Source organism: Lissotriton vulgaris, chromosome 3_2 (genome assembly GCF_964263255.1).
Source record: "Lissotriton vulgaris chromosome 3_2, aLisVul1.2, whole genome shotgun sequence".
Classification (NCBI taxonomy): domain Eukaryota; kingdom Metazoa; phylum Chordata; class Amphibia; order Caudata; family Salamandridae; genus Lissotriton; species Lissotriton vulgaris.
Window position 1 is genome coordinate 181303311 of NC_141690.1, and position 20817 is coordinate 181324127.

The following is a 20817-nucleotide window of genomic DNA, read 5'->3' on the forward strand; positions in this document are numbered from 1 at the left end:
TGTGACGCAGGATGTCTTCCAAAAGTGGGGAAAGTCCCGGCTAGATCTTTCCACCACCGCCAATTATTTATTTATTTATTTTATAGTTTTATAGAGCACGAACCAGACCCATGAGGGTATCAGAGCGCTTTACAGGATTTTTGGGGAAGGAATACAAAACATAAGGATGGGAGGGATCAGATTGGGGGAGATAGGGATACATTATATGGGAGGAGCACGCAGTCTAAAGTCCAAGCTACATGTGTGAGAAAATTAAAGCAGGTAGATAAAAAATACAAGAAGGCTACCTTATACAGGAGGTACATGCCGTCTAAGGTCAAAGCTGCATGTGGAATAAAAAATAAAACAGGTAGTTATAATATAGAAGAAGGCACGCAGTCTCAGCTCTTGGGTGGGATGCCCAGGAGTGCAGAAAATAGTATCATCCGTGGAGGCCGTGGATAATGCTGAGGTGGAGGGTGGAACAAGTCTATGATGTGATTGTAAAGTAATCATTAGATTAGGTATTTTCCCTTTTAGAAAGTTTTGGTCTCCTTCTTAAAGTGTGCGAAGGACGGAAGTCTTCTAATGGAGGGAGAGAGTTCCAAATTCTTGGAGCGGCCCCAGAGAAGGCTCAATTGTAGGTTTTTTCTTTGGGAAGCGTGCTAGCTGCAGCAGCAGGTTTTTGGCAGATCGGGAGTTTCTGGCACGTCCAGGTATCACAAGTGTTTGTGCGAGAAATGTAGGTGAATTAGAGTAAAGAGCTTTGGGAGTAATGCAGGCCAGTTTAAATTATATTCTGGCCTCCAGGGGAAGCCAGTTCAGAGCTATGAGGTGGGGAGGGATGTGGTCACATTTTTTGGGACCCATTATGAGTCTGGCGGCGGTGTTGAGGCAGGTTTTCAATGGGGCCAGAGAGTTCTTGGGTAGCCCTGCAAGAGTAGAGCATCCATATTCAAGTCTGGAAATGACTAGGGATTGGTTTGACGTTTTAAGGTCGGACACATCGAGGAAGGTTTTTAGATTTCTGAGGTAGCGCAGGTGGAATTTAGCAGTTTTGGCCATCGAGTTTATATGGCCATGCATATTCAGGCTGCCGTCAAGGGTTATTCCCAGGGATTTCGCTGATTTCAAATGGTAGGAGGACAGTTTAGTGCAGTGATGGTCGTGTTCCATTCCTGGATGTCTGGATTGGGTTTGGGAGGGGAGATAAGAAGGAATTCGGTTTTGTTTGCGTTGACTTTAAGCTGGTTGGCGGTGAGCCAATGGACTGTCAGTTTAAGGGCCTCGTTTAGAGAGAAAATGTCCTCAGGGGAGGAGATTTTTATGTAGACCTGTGTATCATCGGCGTACATAAGGTAGGAGATGTTGGCGGCACGAAGCATCTTGGTAAGAGGTTCATGGTAAAGGTTGAAGAGGGTAGGGGAGAGGGTTGATCCTTGGGGGACTCCAACAGAAACCGGAGAGGGGGCGGATAGATCACCGTTGAGGAGGACTCTCTGTGAACGGTTTTGGAGGAAGGATCTAAACCATTCAAGGACAGTGCCATCCAACCCCATCCTGAGTTTGAGGAGTTCTAAAAGAATTTTGTGGTCAACCGTATCAAAGGCGGAGGAAAGGTCGAGAAGGATTAGGAGACAGGTTTTGCCAAGGTCTAGGGCTTGGAGGGCATCATCCACAATGTGGAGGAGGGTGGTTTCCGTGCTATGTACAGGTCTGAAACCTGATTGGAAGTCATCTAGTAGGTGAAAGTTGTTTATGTGTAGGTTTAGCTGCTGTTGCACACATTTTTCAAGAACACTGGCAAGGAGTAGGATGTTGGATATGGGTCTATAGTTCTCAGCGGAGGCAGGGTCCAGAGTGGGTTCTTTTACGATGGGAACAACTTTGCCAGCCTTTAGCGAATCAGGAATTGAGCCCTGTAGGAGGGAGGCGTTGATTATTGAGGTCCAGGAAGGGATGATATTTATTTATTAATTTAGAAGTTTTGTATAGCGCTTTCTGGACCCGAGGGTATCAGAGCGCTTCACAGCATGTACAATTATGAGCATTATTGGCATAAACAGAATAGCCTTGGAGGCAGCAACTAGGCAGTTCGAGGTGAGAGGATCATTAAAGTGATTGTTTGGTTTTAAGGAGGCCAGAATTCTCGAGATAAAGTGATCGTCATAGATTTTATATTTGGACCAGTGCGCTAGGTTTTTGGGTGAGGTTTAGGAGGACAACGCGGAGAGAAGAGGTGGAGCTGGCTGATTTTGATTTTGGTGGTCGTTGCGGATTTAAGTTCCTTTCCTAGGGCAGAGATTTTGTCACAGATGAAGGAAGAGAATTCCTTGGTTGAAATTAAGGGTTTAGTTGTTTCTTTGGCAGTTTTCACTAGTTTGTTGGATTGGTGTTTGACCAAGTCGAACAGCTTGCGAGGTCGATTTTTGGCGTTCTCCAGTTCAGTTCCGAAGAATATTTTTTTAGTGTTGAGGATTTTCTTATTGTAGGCATTTCTGGCCTGTCGAAGGAGTTTTAGATGTGCTGCAGATGGGTGTTGTTTCCAGATTCATTCAGACTGTCGCAGGGAGCTCCTCTCCTTGTTGAGTGCTACGCTGAACCAGGGATTTTTGTCTTTGATCTGGGTTCTTTTCAGTTTTAGCGGTGCCAGGTCATCAAGAATGTCGGATATGGTGGAGGTTGAGGTAGGACCTGGCCTGGCAGTTCAGGCTTGACTGTTCCCATGAGGAGCAGGGTCAAGGTCGATTTGCATATGGCAGGGTCCAAACTGAGGTGGCATGGTGGGCGAAAAATGATGGATTGGGATGTGGCCCCAGCGATTGCCAGTGAATGAGATTAATTCAACCATTCTATCCATCACTTTGTCTACGTCTATGTCGCACAAGTCTGTGCAACACGTGTGGACGCGAGCGGTGTTGCAGAGACCAGTGCTGTTAGGGGTGGTCGGATTTGACCCCATTCATAAGTGTTCAATATAGATTCCTCAGGGCTGCGTAGAATGCTCATTTCTGCAAACCTTCTTTTGCCCCTGTGAGCCTTTTGTGACTTTCCCTAAACCTCTTACAGGGTAATGCCATGGTATTTTGAGACGCTCCCTAGGTAGCTGAAAAGGGAAGCTCACCCGCGAATCATTGCTTGGCTTACTGTTTGGATAGTGACCACGCCCCCTCTACTCAGCGTCCTGCTCCGTGAGGTTCCCGTATCGTCCCGAGATCCTGCTTTGTCCTATCGATCCCGTTTGTGCTCTTTTCCGGCTCCTGAGGTTTTTGCCCTTGTGTCACGGTATTTCTGTTCCTGTTCTGGGTTCTACTTGTTGTTTGTACCTCCCGCCCTGCTCCGCTACCTTCATTCTCGGCACGCCCTTCCCCTGTGCCTAGATCCCCCTTCCGCCTTGATTCCCCGTCTGCCCTCCTCTCTGTTGTCAGTTCCTTGCTGACGATTCAGCTCTGGTGTATTTCTCCGCGGTCACTGTTGTGATCGTAGGGGTTCTGTGTATGTGTGTTTTTTGCGCTCCACTCCGTCTTGAGTTTACGAGTGGAGCGCGGCTGGTCTATCGCGACTTGTTACATGTACGCCCACTCCGCTCTGCTCTAGTCGGACGGGGCTTGTTTATTGTCCGTGTTCTATGTTGTTTGTTTCCTCCCTCCGCTCTGTCTTAAGCTTATGAGCCGGAAGTGGGGATTGTCTGTGTTATATGTTTGTTTCTCACGCCAGGCTGTCTTAAGTTTATGCGCTGGAAGTGAGAATTTCTGTATCACTTTGTCTTTAGCTTTATAAGTGATACCATTGTTATCAGCTGCGTTGGTGGCCCCAGTCCTGCTCTGTCTTCAGTTTATGAGCAGGACTGGAATTGGGTGCATTCTGCCTTGGAGATATCATTGCTAGTTGTCACCCAGGTTTTCTTCTGTACCTCCTGGTTCTCGCCTCGACTCCTAGCTTAAAGCCCTGACACTCACCTGGTGAGGTAAGTGGAATGTTATGTTGAACACTTGTGTATCCGCCCTGTAAAGTACTGGTGAGGTTAGTATTGTTGTACATTTATTTTTCAGTCTTCTCCTGCCATCAAGACTGCAGCTACGTCACCTTGCTGGGGGAGAGTGGTATACTCCCTGGGAAAATTCCCCCCACACTTTCTGGTAGCAGCTGACTTGGAGCGAAGTTATATCTTCTCGCTTGGGTAGTTGTTGTCTGGAAGTGTGTGGGACATTCATCTTTGCTCCTGTGGATGAACAGCCTCCTCTACCGAGGAGGATCCTTGACAAGTGCGACATAGACTTTGAACCTAACAATGACTTTGTGAAAGATGTAGTGATTTTCTGAGGTTATGTCACTAGGCAGAATACCACAGAACTGAAAACATTGGTACTTATAGATTGGAAACGAACACATTTAAGGTTTTTAAAAAAACGCTTGAATCAAATCTGGTAGTAACCTGTGTCCACGGTTGGCAGGATCAATAGTGGCTGTCCTTAGGAAGTAGGCAGCCCAGGATAAATAAGCACATATCTGGAACACCGTTCTAGGTCTTTGATACCTTAGATTCTCGATTGAAGATTAAATAACAGAATTAGGCTTTCCTGGACCAACAAATAGAGATTTGAAATACCGTCATAGATCCTGGATGCCGTAGATTTTTTGCTGAAGAATAGAAAATAGAGTTTCCTGGGTGTAGAGAACAAGGAGCAATATATCGGACGGGTCCTGAAGAAGGTGGCACCGATTTTCATTGTATGCCACCGAAGCACGTTGACCAAGTCTTTTGTAAAATCCTACTGAATGTAGTAACCCTGTATCGGGCAATAGATGAAAATCAACCAAACGTGTAAATTTGTTCAGATAGATTGTTCTGTGATTTGAATGTGTATGAGGTGTGAGTGAGTGGTATGGTTGTGTCGGTTCTCTACCCAGGAATGAATGGGTTGTAGTGTAGATAATAAGTTATGCATTATAGATCTCTGATGAAAAGTTTGTAAAAAAAAAATGTTGATAAACATCTTGATAAAGTTTTATGGAGAGATTAATAATATGAAAAAAGTATTAATAAGGAAAACATGAAATGAAATAAAAAAGAAAATGAGAAAGCAAACAATTTCTTTGTCATTTGGTGTTGCCCATGTTGGAATTCAATATTTGAATCGTTTGACAAAATAGAGAGGTCACGAGGGAGCTTTTTTCATTGTGTTGGTTGCTTTGTTCCCCTCTTCTCCCTGACCTGAAAGCAATTCTGTTAGAGGGGGTCCCCTAATTACTAATAGATAGTGGAGAATCAGACAACAGAGAATCTCGATGACCGAGAGAAAGAGTACACACGGTGCTTTTCATGCACGACCCCTGTGGTTGTGGATGCTCATGCTGACGAAAAAAAAGAAGAATGAACATCAATTGGGCAACAAGACAGAACAAAACGAGGTGGACAACTGTAAGCCATTCAAAAGGTGTATTCTGGTTTGCATCGACTGATAAAGGGTAACAGATTACACAAATCATATATGCATATGTAATGGGTTTTTTTTTTGCAAAGGAGAATCAAGAAATAGCATTTTGATAAGGGCCTCTTGGCCAGTGTCGTAAGTGAAGCCCTTCTTTGTTGCTGACAGCAGTAATAGTAGTAGTTAGAGGAACTGTGGAGGAGTTACCATTGGGTGCTGAAAATGTAAGGTAAGAGGCCTCGAAGCTGATACAAAAGGAAGTGCAAAGGTGATGGGATGAGGTGGAATGTTCCGATTCGCACTGAAACAGCCTGATGCAAAGATGTTGTCTCAAAGTCTTGCAAGGCTTTGGGCAGCAAACTGGAGTCAAGCTGTCTTTATCTGTGAAGGGACAATCCCAACTATGTGGCCATCTTATGGAGGATTGCATTGGGGTCCAAACAAAAAAAATTAATACACCTATTGATTTATAAAAATTTAACAAAAACAAAATGCTTTCTGCATACAATGCAAGTTTGAGTTCAAGAACTGAATGTATGATACTGCAAATGTGTAAAATAGCACAAACTGCAGAATCCCTAGCAGACAGATTGATAAACCAAACAGCAAATTGCATGAGGCAAAAGACAACTACTCCTCTGGGCTGAGCCAAAATGCATTTAATAAAGTCTCAAAACAAAGCCCGAATATGCCCAGCCCAAAACCCACTCTCAGTATATTGGGACTAATAGATCTTGTAGACAGCTGCGCTATCAAGCCAACCCTAGCAAGGAGTAACTAAGTAAGTAATTGTGATCCCTGTGCTGGGTGTAGTGCAAGGTGATTTCATATACCTGGAGAAGGCAAATAAGTATTTTTTTAATACCAGCGCTGACCACTAAACTATTAGAATTTAATTTCCATGACTCATTATAGTAAACATCTTGTTTTACATTTCCATGGCAATTTGTCCAAATTGGTTATTATGGCATCATTTTTTGTTCAAGAAACAACTAATTATCATCCGCTTTTTTTGAAAGATGCATTTTTCTTAGCTCCCTTCCTAATGGTATTTAGTAGCATGCTGAAAACACAAAGTCACCTTAAAACAGAGCTGTTCAGGATAGAGGCTCTGTATTCGGCCCAAAGAGGCTGCTGGAGCTGTCTATCCACATGGATGCAATGCCTGAGAAAATTAGCCTTTCACTCTGTTGGTCTATGCGTACGAATGAATGGTTAGTGACTCTAAGCAAGTCTCTTTGCATCTGAATGCATTTAAATCTGTTGTGTGAATGCATATGCGTCTGTAAATTGTGCTTCTGTGTGCCCTCCACAATTTGCATATTTGCTCTGTCACCACACCTTTTAACTGTGATATTTAAACCAATAGGCAACTTATTGGCTCAAGAAATGTACCAGAGAGGGATGAGAATGCCAAGTTTTCCCACTGTTATTTTCACTATGTCTTAATCCCGTAATAAAAAAGGTCACTGTGCACATAATATACTCAGGATCTCAGAACCACAGCAGTCAACAACATACTTGAGAAGAGACCTAAAGAGAGTCAAAGGACTCAACCTTGCCCAGCACCGCAGATCATGCAACTCATGCAGAATACATAATTAGTATTGAAAGATGGAGATATGTCTCCTTCAAACAAGTAGAAGGGAATTATAGATGAGCCTCCTGTTACGTCAAAGTTATTGATTATTGGAACATTGGAATGTTGGGAGCTCCATTGAAAACAATGGAGTGCTCTGGGCTTATAATGGCTGGTATAAGCCTGGAGCTCCAACATTGTAATGTTTCTTTGTTCACTGCTCAGGCTGTGAACAAAGGCTTCAGGGAACCTGAGGGGATTCCAATCCCCTCACGCTCCCGAAAGGATTTGTTTTTTTTGTTAAAACATTCTGTCCTCTAGTGACAGAAAGTTCTAAAAGCCTTATAGCCCTTCGTAGATGGGCTATACCGCTATTAAAGTCCTTCTCCCTTGTTAAAGGCCCTCGCCTTCGGCTCGGGCTATAACGCTGGAGAGGGCCTTTAATAGCCGGTATAGCCCTCTACAGCGGGCTATAAGGCTATATTCTTCCTAAATTACATATAAATATGTGTAAACCTCATACAACTATAAAAAAATTAACTAAGTATGATAAAAGCTGTTAGCATAACAAAAGGTGAAACTACACAACATTTAAGGTTAAGTAGTAGCCACAATCCGGAATGAAATTCTAACTACGAGCTTTGTTACGTCTTAAATACCGAGAAATGTCTACATATTTGTAAAAGGTCCATATATGGATAAACCGTCCAAAATGTACTACTCCCCTGGGCAACTCTTTATGGTCAGCTGTAGCAAAGAAAAGTGAAAAGAAATTAAATGTGATTAGCAATATATTTGTAAGATAATCACCTTTTTGCTTTCTTGTAATAATAGGGCTGCAGGAAGAACCCCCTCCAGCTGAAAAATCACATAAGAAAAGAGGTGAAAGTCATAGTAAGGACAATCTCCCAGGATCAAAGCAAGTTAGAAATTGACAGAACAGTATAAAGTGTAAGAGAGAAGTCCTGATTGTTTAGGAAGGATCATTTTTACATGCGGTTAATTAGCATAAAAATCAAACATTAAGCACGGCATGCACCAATTATCTCTTTTACGTCGCTAGTTATTTGCATCTTAGTGAAGCGTCGACACAAAACGATCCAGTACACAGAGGTTACTATAAACAGTAAAGCCACTTCCCAAATATGCCTCTTGTGATTTCAGAAAGAAAAACGATCCTGTGGGTATTATGTGCACTCTGCAAAAACATTTATCACATATTTTAATATAAATGCATATTTTTAACAACCAACTAGAGGGACATAACAGATGGTCAAGTACCAAATATTACAATTCTGTGAAATACTAGAGTAGGCATTTGCATGAATCGTTTAATAGTCCTTCTGGCTAATAAAACAAATAGTATATCTCTTTTCTATTTACTTGGAAATAAATATAGAATGATTGTTACTTCAGGATTATGGACCGAACATCCATGTTCCAATAAGTACACCTGCGATCAGACGGACTCAAAAGGTAGTCCTGAATTAGTCACGGGCCAGAGGACTTAGATTGACCGTATTTCTTGCAAATGCAGTGCAAGTTATTTTAAAAAAAGGGACAAGCAAAATTGACTTGCCCAAATATGAAAAGCACATTTGTCTACAATAACAACTTCTTAAAAGATGCATTATAATGTTGACAACAGCCACCAACAATGAAAGAGTTCTGAGTAGGTGTCTGCTATATCATAATACACACTTTATTCTGCAATCTTTTTAAACATGCAGGGCTTAAATACTTATATTCACGTAAACAAGACCTAATGTCATTAATAAACATGACCAGATTACTGGACTGTGTCTCAGGACCTGGACAGGTCTACGGTATTCGACGTATGTGCAAGGCTTATTGAAAATATCATTCTGATGATCTGAGAGCAATGCAACCAGAACGGTAATATCAAAAATATCATTTACATCAGAGATGAGAACTCTGTCATGCCTGAGTATTTAATTCATGTGGTTCTTTGCTTCCTATATAACTAGTTAAATCTGAATACTGACAATTCACTGATAATTAGTCCCCCATCTCAGAATTCTCACCCTTTGAACAGATCAAAGGATCGAACCAATGTTTACTAGTTGTTTCTAGAGTCAAATATTGGTGGTACTGTCCAGTAAGTCTCGGAACATAATGCAATTCTTAACATCTAAAGGATACCGCTACCCATTTAGTCAGCCAGTTAAAATTTGCAGTTCTTGGTATCAGATAAACCCTTTCAATCATAGACGTTCCATCCAACCTTCAGGAGGACCACTTTTGTTAATATGCACATAGGACATGTTAATATGCCCTACATGCACAGTTCCAAGACTTCAATAGCAAATGGAAAACTGCTACAATCAGTTCGAACCCTTCTAATGCCCTACATACTACACCAATGTACTTTATGTTTTACTATGATGCTCTCTCCAGAGGACATACATTACAGTAAGATAAAGAGGAACATTTCTCAGAAATGCATCATTTAACAATAACAAATTAAATAATTTAGTTGACTTAAAAAGTATTCAGTAATATTAGCTTTCTTCGAATCACAAACATGTGAAGAGTGAAGTCCACCATTATTTTAGTGCAACAAAATAGTCTGATGTAGTTGACGAAAAACAAAGTACAAACACAAAAACAATTATGTAACCCAGTGAAACGTGTCATAAGCAAGATCTGTCATTCATAGTTTACATGGTTAAATTACTATTTATAACCTAGGACTGTGTTTACATAAACTATAGGTCATAAGCAGATTTTTGGTGGGTTGGGAAAGTACGAGCAATCATTAAAGCTGACTTTAAATTCTATGTTTAACTGTTCACATTTGACAGAGCTTTTAAGACAGAGGTCAATTGTCAGACTAAGTCTTCTGATAAATTGCTGTGGGATTGCCGTTTACTTTCCTTTCTCCGACTGCAAAACCAGAAGACTTTTTAAAGTGAATTATGTGACAATCTTGCTGCTGTACAGGGATGTGAAAGGAAAGGCTGTAGGATGTTTCCTGTAACCCACAACAAAACGTAAATACCTGTAAATGAATTGCATGTATTCAGCAGATAAAAGCAAAAATCAAGCACATTTGTTTGTAATTCTGAAGTGTGCGTCTCCTCATTATAGATAGTGGGTCGAAAATGTTTGTCTTTCTAAAAAGTGAGTCATGTTTTTAAAAAGCTTGGGAGCCACTGATCTAGGAATACCTTATTGGAATCAAATACAGACTTACCTATGAGTTCAACTATACTCCCGCTGCGACTTCTGATGGTCGACTCATCTCGGGACACACTCACCCTTGGAATGCCACCGTCAGTTGTCAAAGCATAAAGGAGATCAGGGGGTGTAGTCCTAAGCAGCTGCTGAAGTAATTCTAAAGCACCAGTCACTACATTGTGATCCCTGTGCTGGGTGTAGTGCAAGGTGATTTCATATACCTGGAGAAGGCAAATAAGTATTTTTTTAATACCAGCGCTGACCACTAAACTATTAGAATTTAATTTCCATGACTCATTATAGTAAACATCTTGTTTTACATTTCCATGGCAATTTGTCCAAATTGGTTATTATGGCATCATTTTTTAATGTTAGGGTATTTCACACTATGGCCCGAAACATTTAACAATATGGCTACAGGCATATCCGTTAACAATATTATGTGCCATGGCTAAACAACCATTGTCAGTATAATAATCTCATCTGAATAAAATGATTACTCATTTTCTTTCTGTAGAGTACGATTAAATTTATACTTTAATGTATGTGTGAATTTTTAACAATTTCATTCCAGAAAGAAAGCAATACATTTAGAGTGTAATACTAGAAGATAACTGTAATGTAATAATATCTATACTTCCCTTTATTACATTGCCTTAGCAGAGGATTTGCTATTTTTTTCCATTAATGACGGATTTGCTATTTTTTTCCATTAATGACGTGCATAGATTTATAATAATTTAAAGTTTTGCATTTTATTGTTTTAGAAATCTGTCTAAGTTTTACTGAAGATTTTCTATAAATAAATGAAAAATATATTTCAAATTCAGTTGAACTCTCATTATGTAGTGACTCGCACTTGAATTAAAGCACATTCCAGCAAAAGAGGCAGATAAATAAGGGAATATAATATATAGAAGTCGTAAACTTGTGAAAATTCTCACTTTGAAGCATCACTAATAGAAGACTAATTCACTCTGAGCTAGAGATCGAGCTCCACGTTTTGCATTCACATTACCAAATTCATTATACAGTTGCTTAATTTAAGAACACTGAATATGTTAACCACTTGAAAAATGAAAATTCAAGATGTTCGTTTTCTTTGGGTTCGTACCTGTATGAGCTGCTCTGCAGAAGGTGAAATTTCAGTTTCTTTTCGTGTAACACCAAAGCTGCCTTTTAGACTAGTGTCCTTCACCTGTTGCTGCATCAATGGCAGTAAGTATCTTAGTGTTAAAAGTACTCCCAAAGTAAGAAGAGTAGGGTGGTCATCTTCCACAGGAACTTGCAGACCTACCAGAAAATCACCCAAAAGATTATGCAAGCAGGTGGGTATCAGAAATAAAGATACCAATACCCCAAGTGGGTATCAGAAATAAAGATACCAATTCCCCAAATGAACATTAAGCATACATCTAATAAATACTTCAAAGCCATGACAATTATACAACAGAATGTGCGCCTATAGCTTATTTAGTTAAGGTATCACATAAGTGGCACATCTTACCAGTTCCGTCAGAGTATTTCGCTGTATAATCAGACACAAATGTGTTGCTATGTTTGAGAAAGTGGCGTAGCGTAGAGTGGGCTAAAGTGTCATACAGTGGAGTGGTGTCTCGTATTCTACAGTGCCACGGAGTATAGAACACTGCAATGGCAAAGCCTACAGTGAAGTAAATTGTTATAGAGGCGTGTTGTACAGTGTATTTGTATTCCTGTTGTACAGTGTGTGTGAAACTGTTGTAGAGTGGAGTACCGCGTAGTGGCATAGAGTGGAGCACAGTGTTGTACAATAAAGTGAGGTAGAGTAGACTCAAGTGTGGTACATTGTGCAACAGTAGAGTGGCATATAGTGCCGTAGAGTGTAGTAGCATGTAGCTGAGTGGAGCTGCTACAGTGGAGTGGCATACAGTGGAATAGTGTTGAGTGGAGTGTCTTAGAATGGAGTGGTGTCCAATGATATAGCACAGACTGGAGTGGCGTACAGTCGAGGGTCAATAACTGGATTGGCCTTTAGTAGAGTGGAATAGTATACACTGGAGTGGGGTATTGCGGACTGGCCTACAGTGTACTGCCATAAAGTAGAATAGTGCATAGTGGAGTGCAGCCACAGCCCGGCAGGTAAGAAGTGGGGAAGGGTTGTGGGGGTGGGGTGTCAAGGGATTCGACAGACGATCACGAGGGAAAATAAATAAATAATTCATTTTCCCATATCTGTTGAAATCCCTCTTCCTCCTCCCCCCTTGTCCCCCCCCTCACCCGGCCCCACCTCTCTTACCAGCACAGGCTGAGGCTGGTGGACTGGCGAGCAGTGTAGTGGCATACAGTGAATAGCATAGATTGAATTGGCATACAGTGCAAAGCCGTAGAGTGGAATAGCGTATAATCCAGATGCGTACACTACAGTTTCATACACTGGAGTGGAGTACAGTAGGATAGGGTAGAGAAGAGTAAAATATCAGAATGGAGCAGTGTAGAGTGGAGTTGCATACAGTGGAATAGTATAGAGTAAATTAACAGAGTGGAGTAGTGTGCAATGAATTGTTGTAGACTGGAGTGGCGTACAGTGGATTGGCGTACAGTGGAATAGCATAAAGTGGGGTGGCAAACACAGGAGTAGCATGGAGTGAAGTACGGTGGAATAGCATACACTGGAGTGGCGTACAGGGGAGTTGCATGGAGTGGCATACACCAGAACAGCAGACCAGCATACAGTGAATTAGCGTAGAGTGCAGTAGCGTGGAGTGGACTAGTGTATAGTGCAATAGCGTACAGTGGAGTGGTGTAGAGTGAAGTGTCATATAATAAAATAGTGTACAGTGAAGAGTGGAATGGCGTAGAATGGAGGGTGGTAGAATGAAATAGCATACAGTGGAGTAGCAGAGTGGAGTGGCGCAGGGTGTAATGGCATACAATAGTGTAGCATATAGTGAGGTGTCGTAGAGTGGAACAGCGTATGGTGGAGTGGAATAGAGTGGAGTGGCGGAGACAGGAGTGGCATACAGAGGAATACCGTAAAGCAGCATACACTAAAATAGCATACAGTAGAGTAATGTAGAGTCGAGTGGCATACAGTGGAGGAGCATACACTGGAGTGGCATAAATTGGAATAGCGAGCAGTGGGGTGGGGTAGTGTATAGTGGCGTGGGGTGGGGTAGTGTATAGTGGCGTGGAGTGGGGTACAGTGGAGTACCGCACAGTCGAATAGCAAACAGTGTAGTGGCATACAGTGTAGTGGGGCAGAACTGAGTGGCAAAGAGTCAAAAAGCGTAAAGTTGAGTGGCAGAAAGCGCAGTTGGGTACAGTGGAATAGTGTACACCGGAGTGGCGGAAATTACAGTGAAGTGGTATAAGTGAAATAGCATACAGAGTAGAGTGGCAAAGAGTAGAGTGGCAAAGAGTAGAGTGGCAAAGAGCAGAGTGGTACAGTGAGTGAGTACAATGGGGTTAAGTGCCGTGGGGTAGAGTGCCATGGGGTAGGGTGCAGTGGGGTAGGGTGCAGTGGGGTAGGGTGCAGTGGGGTAGGGTGCAGTGGGGTAGAGTGCAGTGGGGTAGAGTGCAGTGGTGTAGAGTGAAGTGAAGTACATTATAGTGGCATACAGTAGGATGGAGTGGCGTAAGGCTGAATAGCATATAGTGCACTGGCATACAGTGGAGAGGTGCAGTTTGGAGTGGTGTAAGGTGAAATAGTGTAGAATGGAAAGCATAGAATGGTGTGGTGTAGAATGGTGTGGTGTAGAATGAAGTGGCGTAGAATAGACTGGTGTAGAGAGGAGTAGCGTAGAGCAGAGCATAGCATAGAAGCGTAGAGCAGAGCAAAGCAGCATAGAGCAGGGCAGAGCAGCGTAGAGCAGAGCAGCGTAGAGCAGAGCAGCGTAGAGCAGCATAGAGCAGAGCAGTGTAGAGCAGAGCAGCGTGGCATACAACTGAGTGCTATAGGGTGGAGTGGCGTAAGCAGAGTAGCGTGGAGTGGTGTACAGCGCAGTGGCGCAGAGTGTGAAAGAACGGAGCGGTGTACAGTGGAATAGCATAAGGATAAGTTACTTACCAGTAATCCTAGTACTCTTCCAGGGGTATCCTCATCAAAGTCATAAGCACTGAATATTCCCACCCACGTGCGGGGACCCCGGAAATAATATAAAAATATATATGTAAATCACATATAACTAGCTCCACATGTATGTATGCACATATATCATTTTTCTCACACCAATGCAGCCCCAAAACGGAGGCTAAACAATGTAATTACTCATACATGCACTGAATTAGCAAGGAAATAAAAATCACATTAGGTCAAAAAGCCCTTGAACTCTGTGTTTTAATGAGCAAAACACTCATAAATCCTGAAAATTGCTAATAAATAGACATTGTTCGCCCATAGGCTGCATTGTAAAGCAATAGCCTAGAAAATGAAACCATTTTCAACAAATAAAACTGGCACTGTGCCTTTAAGGCAGCCATGACCCCTGGCTTCCCATCATGCCTCAGGGGTGACAGTTAGGCCAGTTGTTTTTTGCATAACCCTGAAGACAGGGCTCAACAATAAACTAGAAACACATTGATCACATCTCATTCGCCTGGAGAGGCGGGTGGGTTGCTTATGACTTTGATGAGGATACCCCTGGAAGAGAACTAGGATTACAGGTAAGTAACTTATCCTTCTCTTCCAGGGGATCCTCATCAATAGTCATAAGCACTGAATAGAATAGCAAGCCCAACCAACCACCTGCAGGCAAATGAGAAGAAACATGACCCAACCAAAACAATTGTAACAGCCGAACTCAGCTGTTAAACAGAGGCCTGGCTTACTTGGGTATCTGATCTAGTGTCTGAATTTAGACAGTAATGTCTGGTAAATGTATGGACGGACCTCCAGGTCGCCGCCTTACAAATCCCAGACATAGGCACATTATTAAGAAAAGCCGTAGTAGCCGCTCTCCCTCTGGTGGAATGCACCTTGGGAGAAAACCCTAGGGTCTTCTGCACCAACTGATAAGCCAGCTAAATACAAGAAACTATCCACCTTGAGATAGAACGTTTCGAGGCTGCATAACCTGGTCTGATCGGTCCATAGATGACAAATAACTGATCAGACTTACGTATAGCTTTGGACTTATGAAGATAAAACTTCAGAACTCTTTTCAGGTCCAAAGAATGCATGCCCTCCCAGCTGGTGTGGAGGGATTGGGAAAAAGGTGGGTAGAGAGATGGTCTGGTTTACCTAGAAATCTGACACCACCTAAGGTAGAAAAGAAGGATGTGTTCTCAACACTACCCTGTTCAGATGGAACACTGTCTAAGGATCTTTGGAACAGAGAGCTTGAATTTCGCTCACCCTGCGAGCTGACATGATTACTACCAAAAAAGCAGCCTTCCACGAAATATGCTGTAAAGTTGCTTTATGAATTGGTTCAAAAGGTGGACCCATCAATTTTTATAGCACCAGGTTCAACTCCCAGGGGAGTGACGGAGGTCGCACCGGAGAATAAACCTTTTTCAACCCCTGCAGAAAATCCTTCACAGCTTGCAACTGGAAAAAAGAAGGTTGGGAATGTGATCTCCTATAAGCTGTTAAAGCAGCCAAATGCACCTTAATAGAATTAAACTTCAACCCTGCTTTAGCCGGATATGACAATTTTTCTGCATACACCACATATAGAAGCGCTTCCACTTGCATGCATAAGAATGTCTTATGGAAGGACGTCTTGCCTCTCTCAAGATGGACATGCAGTCTTGCGGCAGTCCTAGGTGGCCGTATTGTATGACCTCAGGAGCCATGCTACCAAGTTCAGTGACGGGAGGTTGGGATGATGAATCCTCCCGTTCATCTTGGATAGCAGGTCCAGCCTGCATGGCAGCTACCTGTGAGGACTCACTGACAGATGAAGAAGGTCCATGTACCACCATTGCCTCGGCCAGTCGGGGGCAATGAGGATCATCGTTGTGCACGAATGCATCAGCTTGCTCACCACCTTCAGGATCAGCGGAAGGGGATGAAAGGCGTACACAAACTTCCCTGACCAGTCTATCAAAAGGGCATTCCCTTGCGATCGTGGTCAGTAGAATCTTGAGGCGAAGTCTCGGCATTTGGTGTTTTCGTCGTGCGCGAAGATATCTATGGTGGGACTACACCAAGACTGGAAGATGTCTTCGACTACCTCGTCGTTGAGAACCCAGTCCTCTCTGTCTTCAAAATGCCGGCTTAGCTCGTCCGCCCTCACATTCTGTTCTCCTGGGAGGTGGACTGCTGTGATTGACAAATTGCGAGCCAGGAGCCAATGCCAAATGTGTTGAGCCTCCAGTAAAAGAGTCCGTGAGCGTGTTCCTCTCTGCTTGTTCAAGTAGTACATTGTGGTGGTGTTGTCCGTTTGTACTAACACTGATGATGCCTGAATCGAGGGAAGGAACGCTTTGAGGGCTAGGTGGACTGCCCTCAACTCCAACATGTTGATGTGATAAGTACGCTCTTTGGAAGACCACAGACCCTGCATCTAGAGATGACCCATGTGTGCTCCCCAGCCTTGTAGAGAGGCATCTGTGATCAACGTCTGGGCAGGAGGAGGTTGATGGAACAGAATTCCGACCTGCATATTTTGCTTTTTTGTCCACCAAGGAATGGACGCTCGCGCCGCGTCTGACAGTGCAATCTTGTCGTCCCAGCGAGCTGACTGCTGGTCTCACTTGTCTTCCAGATCCTGCTGAAGAGGACGCATTCGTAGCCTGGCATTCGGGACCAGGAAAATGCAGGATGCCACCGACCCTAGCAGGGAGGAAATTTTTCGCACCTTCAGGTCTTTGTTGCTTAGCACCAGTTGACACTTCTGAGCTATGGAACACTGTCTCTCCTCCGAAGGAAACACTTTTCCTACCTCGGAGTCTAGTAGCGCTCCCAAGTAATGTATCCTCTGCGTAGGCTGTGAGATTGACTTGTTGAAATTCACATGCATGCCCAACCGGTGGCAGAGGTCGATGCAGCTCATAAATTGATTTCTTAAACTGTCTGGGGAAGGACCGTTCAACAGCCAGTCGTCCAGGTATGGGTACACGAAGACACCCCTGCGGCGTAGAGCGGCCGTTACCACTGCAACACATTTTGTGAACACTCGTGGAGCTGACTTCAACCCGAACTGGAGGACTTTGAACTGGTAGTGGGAGGTCCCCACACAGAACCAGAGGAATCTTCTGTGACTGTGAGGTATCGGGACATGAAAATATGCATCTTGTGAACACATAGAATCTCCCTGCCTGAGATGTGGATATATTTGATGAAGCGCCAACATGCGAAACCTTTCTTTCATGATATACAGGTTGAGTGTTCTCAAGTCCAAAATGGGTCTGTATTCTGCTTTTTGGTCCTTTTTTCGAACTAGAAAATATCGTGAATACACTCCTTTCCCCCTTTGAGAAATTGGCACCCTCTTTGTTGGCTGACTTTTCGATGAGGATAGCTACCTCTTTTTTCAGAAGGTTCAGCTGATGACTTGATGTTGGCATTGGAGGAACGGGTGGAGGCAGATGTTGGAAACAAACACAGTATCCATTCTGAAGGGTAGCTAACACCCAGCTATCTTTTGTGATGATTTGCCACTCTTCCATACGATGCTCGATGGTTCCCCTCACTGGAGTGGTCAACGGCGCTGGGGAAAGGAAGAAGTCCTAGCTTGGATTGGGCTTTGTTGGAACTGTTGCCCTGGCGCGGATTTCCATCGCCTCTGAAGTTACGTCTGCCTCTGTATTGAGACTTCTGCTGCCCCTGCTGGTCTAGACTCTTCTGCCACTGAGGGGTTTGAACCCTCTTCTAGGAAGAACCCTTATTTTAGGAGCGAAACCTTTTCTGGAATAATTTTTTCTTTTCAAGCCCCACAGCTTCAAGAGTGTCTAATTCCACCTTCATTCGCTGCATCGCTTCATCGGTACTTGCCCCAAATAACGATGTTCCTGAAAAAGGCAAGTTCAAGATCCGGGACAGGGCCTCTGGTTTTTGGGCAGTGAGATGCAACCAAGAAGATCTCCTAGCACATACCCCTTGAGCATAGCCATGTGCCGAAAGGGTAGCTCTGTCCGCTGCAGCGCTGATGATCTGATTGGAGACTTGGCTGCCCTCCAAGAGAATCTCCTTTCTATCCTCTTTCGGGAGTTTTTCGATGAACCGCTGCGGAGAATCCCACAGTGACCCATCATAGCGGCCCAAAAGCGCTTCCGCATTGGATACCTCCAGAAGTGAGGCTGAGGTGTTACAGACTCTTCTTCCCCATGAATCCTGCGACTTGCTCTCCTTGTCAGGAGGTACCGTGGAGGAGGAAGCCACAACATGGGATTTTCTCGCCGCTGCGATAATGACCAAATCTGGTGGAGGATCGGCCCTGAGGAAGAGAGGATCCTCCTCTGGCGAACGATATTTCTTGAGAATCCTCTCTGGGCTTGGACACATGCCTGTCTCGATCCGCTACCAGTCTGGCCGCTGCTTCTTTGTCTGGAGCCCAGTGATGAAGAGGCCTGTACCATCTTGTTGACAATCTGATGGAAGGCGACTTCTGAGTGTCTCTCCTCGCAGGTGAACGTGTTGGAGGAGGTGATTTCCTCTGCTCGTGCAGTGAACGTGCAGGGGAATGCCTTGACCTTTCGCAGTCGGAGGAATAGATAACCACATCTGGAGACCTATTACGGTGAGAGGAGCGAGAGCCTGAAGAAGATGAGGAAAGACTCACTGGAGGCGTGTTCTCTCTTGAAGGGCCTCTAGAGCGGGATCTGGAGCGACTCTGTGATGCCTGATCCGCTGGACCCCTCTTCCTTTTAGCAGGAGGGCTCATGCACACAGGAGAATGTTCTATAGACCTAGACCGTCTCCCCGAGGCCAATTCTCCTTCCGCAGCCGACCCCGACTTTGGAGATCTCTGTTGCGACAGTGGCCTGTGACCTGGCGATGGAGTTGGCAAACTCGACGTTGTGGTTTTCTGGATCGACGTGGACGTGGGCAATACAGGCCTCGACGCAGACGATGGGGGCTGCGCCGAGGATTGATGAACTCCCCCATGCGGAGATCTGTGGCTCGATGTCAAACGCCTCTGTGATTCCGATTGAGAGACTTGCCTTGACGTCGAACTTCGGTGTTGAGAAGTCGATAAAAGATGACTCGACGTTGAGAGTCGATGATTTGAGGTCGACGGAGGTTGCTTTGATGTCGAACGCCGGTGGAGCGGAGTCGACGCAGAGTGCCTCGACGTCGAACACTGGTGATGATGCGTCGGCGGAGTGTGCCTCAATGTCGAGTGCCGGTGATGAGGCGTCGACAAAGTGTGCCTCGACGTCGAGCTCCGGTGATGAGGTGACGACGGAGTGTGCCTCGACGTCGAACGCCGTTGACTAGGTGCCGACGGAGTGTACCTCGACGTCGAACGCCGTTGACTAGGCACCGACGGTAGAAGCTTCGACCTCGAGAGCCGGTGATGCTGCGTCAACGACGGCTGTCTCGACATTGAGCTCCTGTTTATCAATAGAGACCTCTCTCTTGACGCTGAATGTCGCCCAGTTGACGTCAGCGGGGGTAACTTAGATCTCGACGCTGAAGTCTTTGCCGTTGAAGGAAGATGACTCGTCTTCGACATCGTCTTCGTCGTCGCTGGAAGCTTCGACGCCGATCCAGACACCGAAGGAGAACAAGTCGGGACTTCTCTTGACGTTGATCGCGTCCTCTGTTTTTTCTGTCTCTTAGGAGACCTACCTCTTTCAGAGAGGCCATAAATCCTTATCCTCTAGCTGTCCTTGAGGGTTCTCCTAGATAAAGTCTTGCAGTGTTCACAAGTGTCTGCAGAGTGTGTGTCAGAGAGACAGAGGATACACACAGGATGTGTATCAGTCCTGGCCTCCTTCTTCCCACAGGAAGGGCAGGTGTCAAAAAGAGAAGGCATTTTGACAAAAATAATCCTTTTTTGAAAATCAAAAAAGGCAGGACTAACACTCTAAACCTAAAAGACGTTGAGTGAAAGTGAAAATTGTGAAAAATCACAAAGTATTTTTGACAGAAAGTCAAAAAAGGTAGGAGCTGTTAAACCAGGGTCCTAACTGAAAGAGCCAGAAAGAACAACTGACCTAACTGTCACCCCTGAGGCATGATGGGAAGCCAGGGGTCATGGCTGCCTTAAAGGCACTGTGCCAGTTTTATTTGTTGAAAATGGTTTCATTTTCTGTGCTATTGCTTTACAATGCAGCCTATGGGCTAACAATGTCTATTTATTAGCAATTTTCAGGATTTTGGAGTGTTTTGCTCATTAAAACACAGAGTTCAAGGGCTAGTTGACCTACTGTGTTTTTTATTTCCTTGCTAATTCAGTGCATGTATGAGTAATTACATTGTTTAGCCTCCGTTTTGGGGCTGCATTGGTGTGAGAAAAATGATATATGTGCATACATACATGTGGAGCTAGTTATATGTGATTTACATATATATTTTTATATTATTTCCGGGGTCCCCGCACGTGGGTGGGAATATTCAGTGCTTATGACTTTGATGAGGATACCCCTGGAAGAGTACTAGGATTACTGGTAAGTAACTTATCCTTATGCTATTCCACTGTACACCGCTCCGTTCTTTCACACTCTGCGCCACTGCGCTGTACACCACTCCAC

At 44.0% G+C, this 20817-nt stretch overlaps 1 protein-coding gene across 2 annotated transcripts in view; it reads right to left on the reverse strand.

The window, feature by feature from the left end:
• The window catches only part of HTT (huntingtin), a 2178328-nt gene that overhangs the window by 1922814 nt on the left and 234697 nt on the right, over positions 1–20817 (reverse strand). The window contains exons 8-10 of one of the 2 annotated variants that reach the window (XM_086964157.1): positions 11306–11484; positions 10208–10412; positions 7801–7848 (exon numbers count right to left, since the gene is read on the reverse strand). In XM_086964157.1, the coding sequence (XP_086820283.1) occupies positions 7801–7848; positions 10208–10412; positions 11306–11484 (432 nt within the window). The remainder of the gene's footprint in view (positions 1–7800; positions 7849–10207; positions 10413–11305; positions 11485–20817) is intronic. The other variant, XM_086964158.1, reaches the window with a different exon arrangement.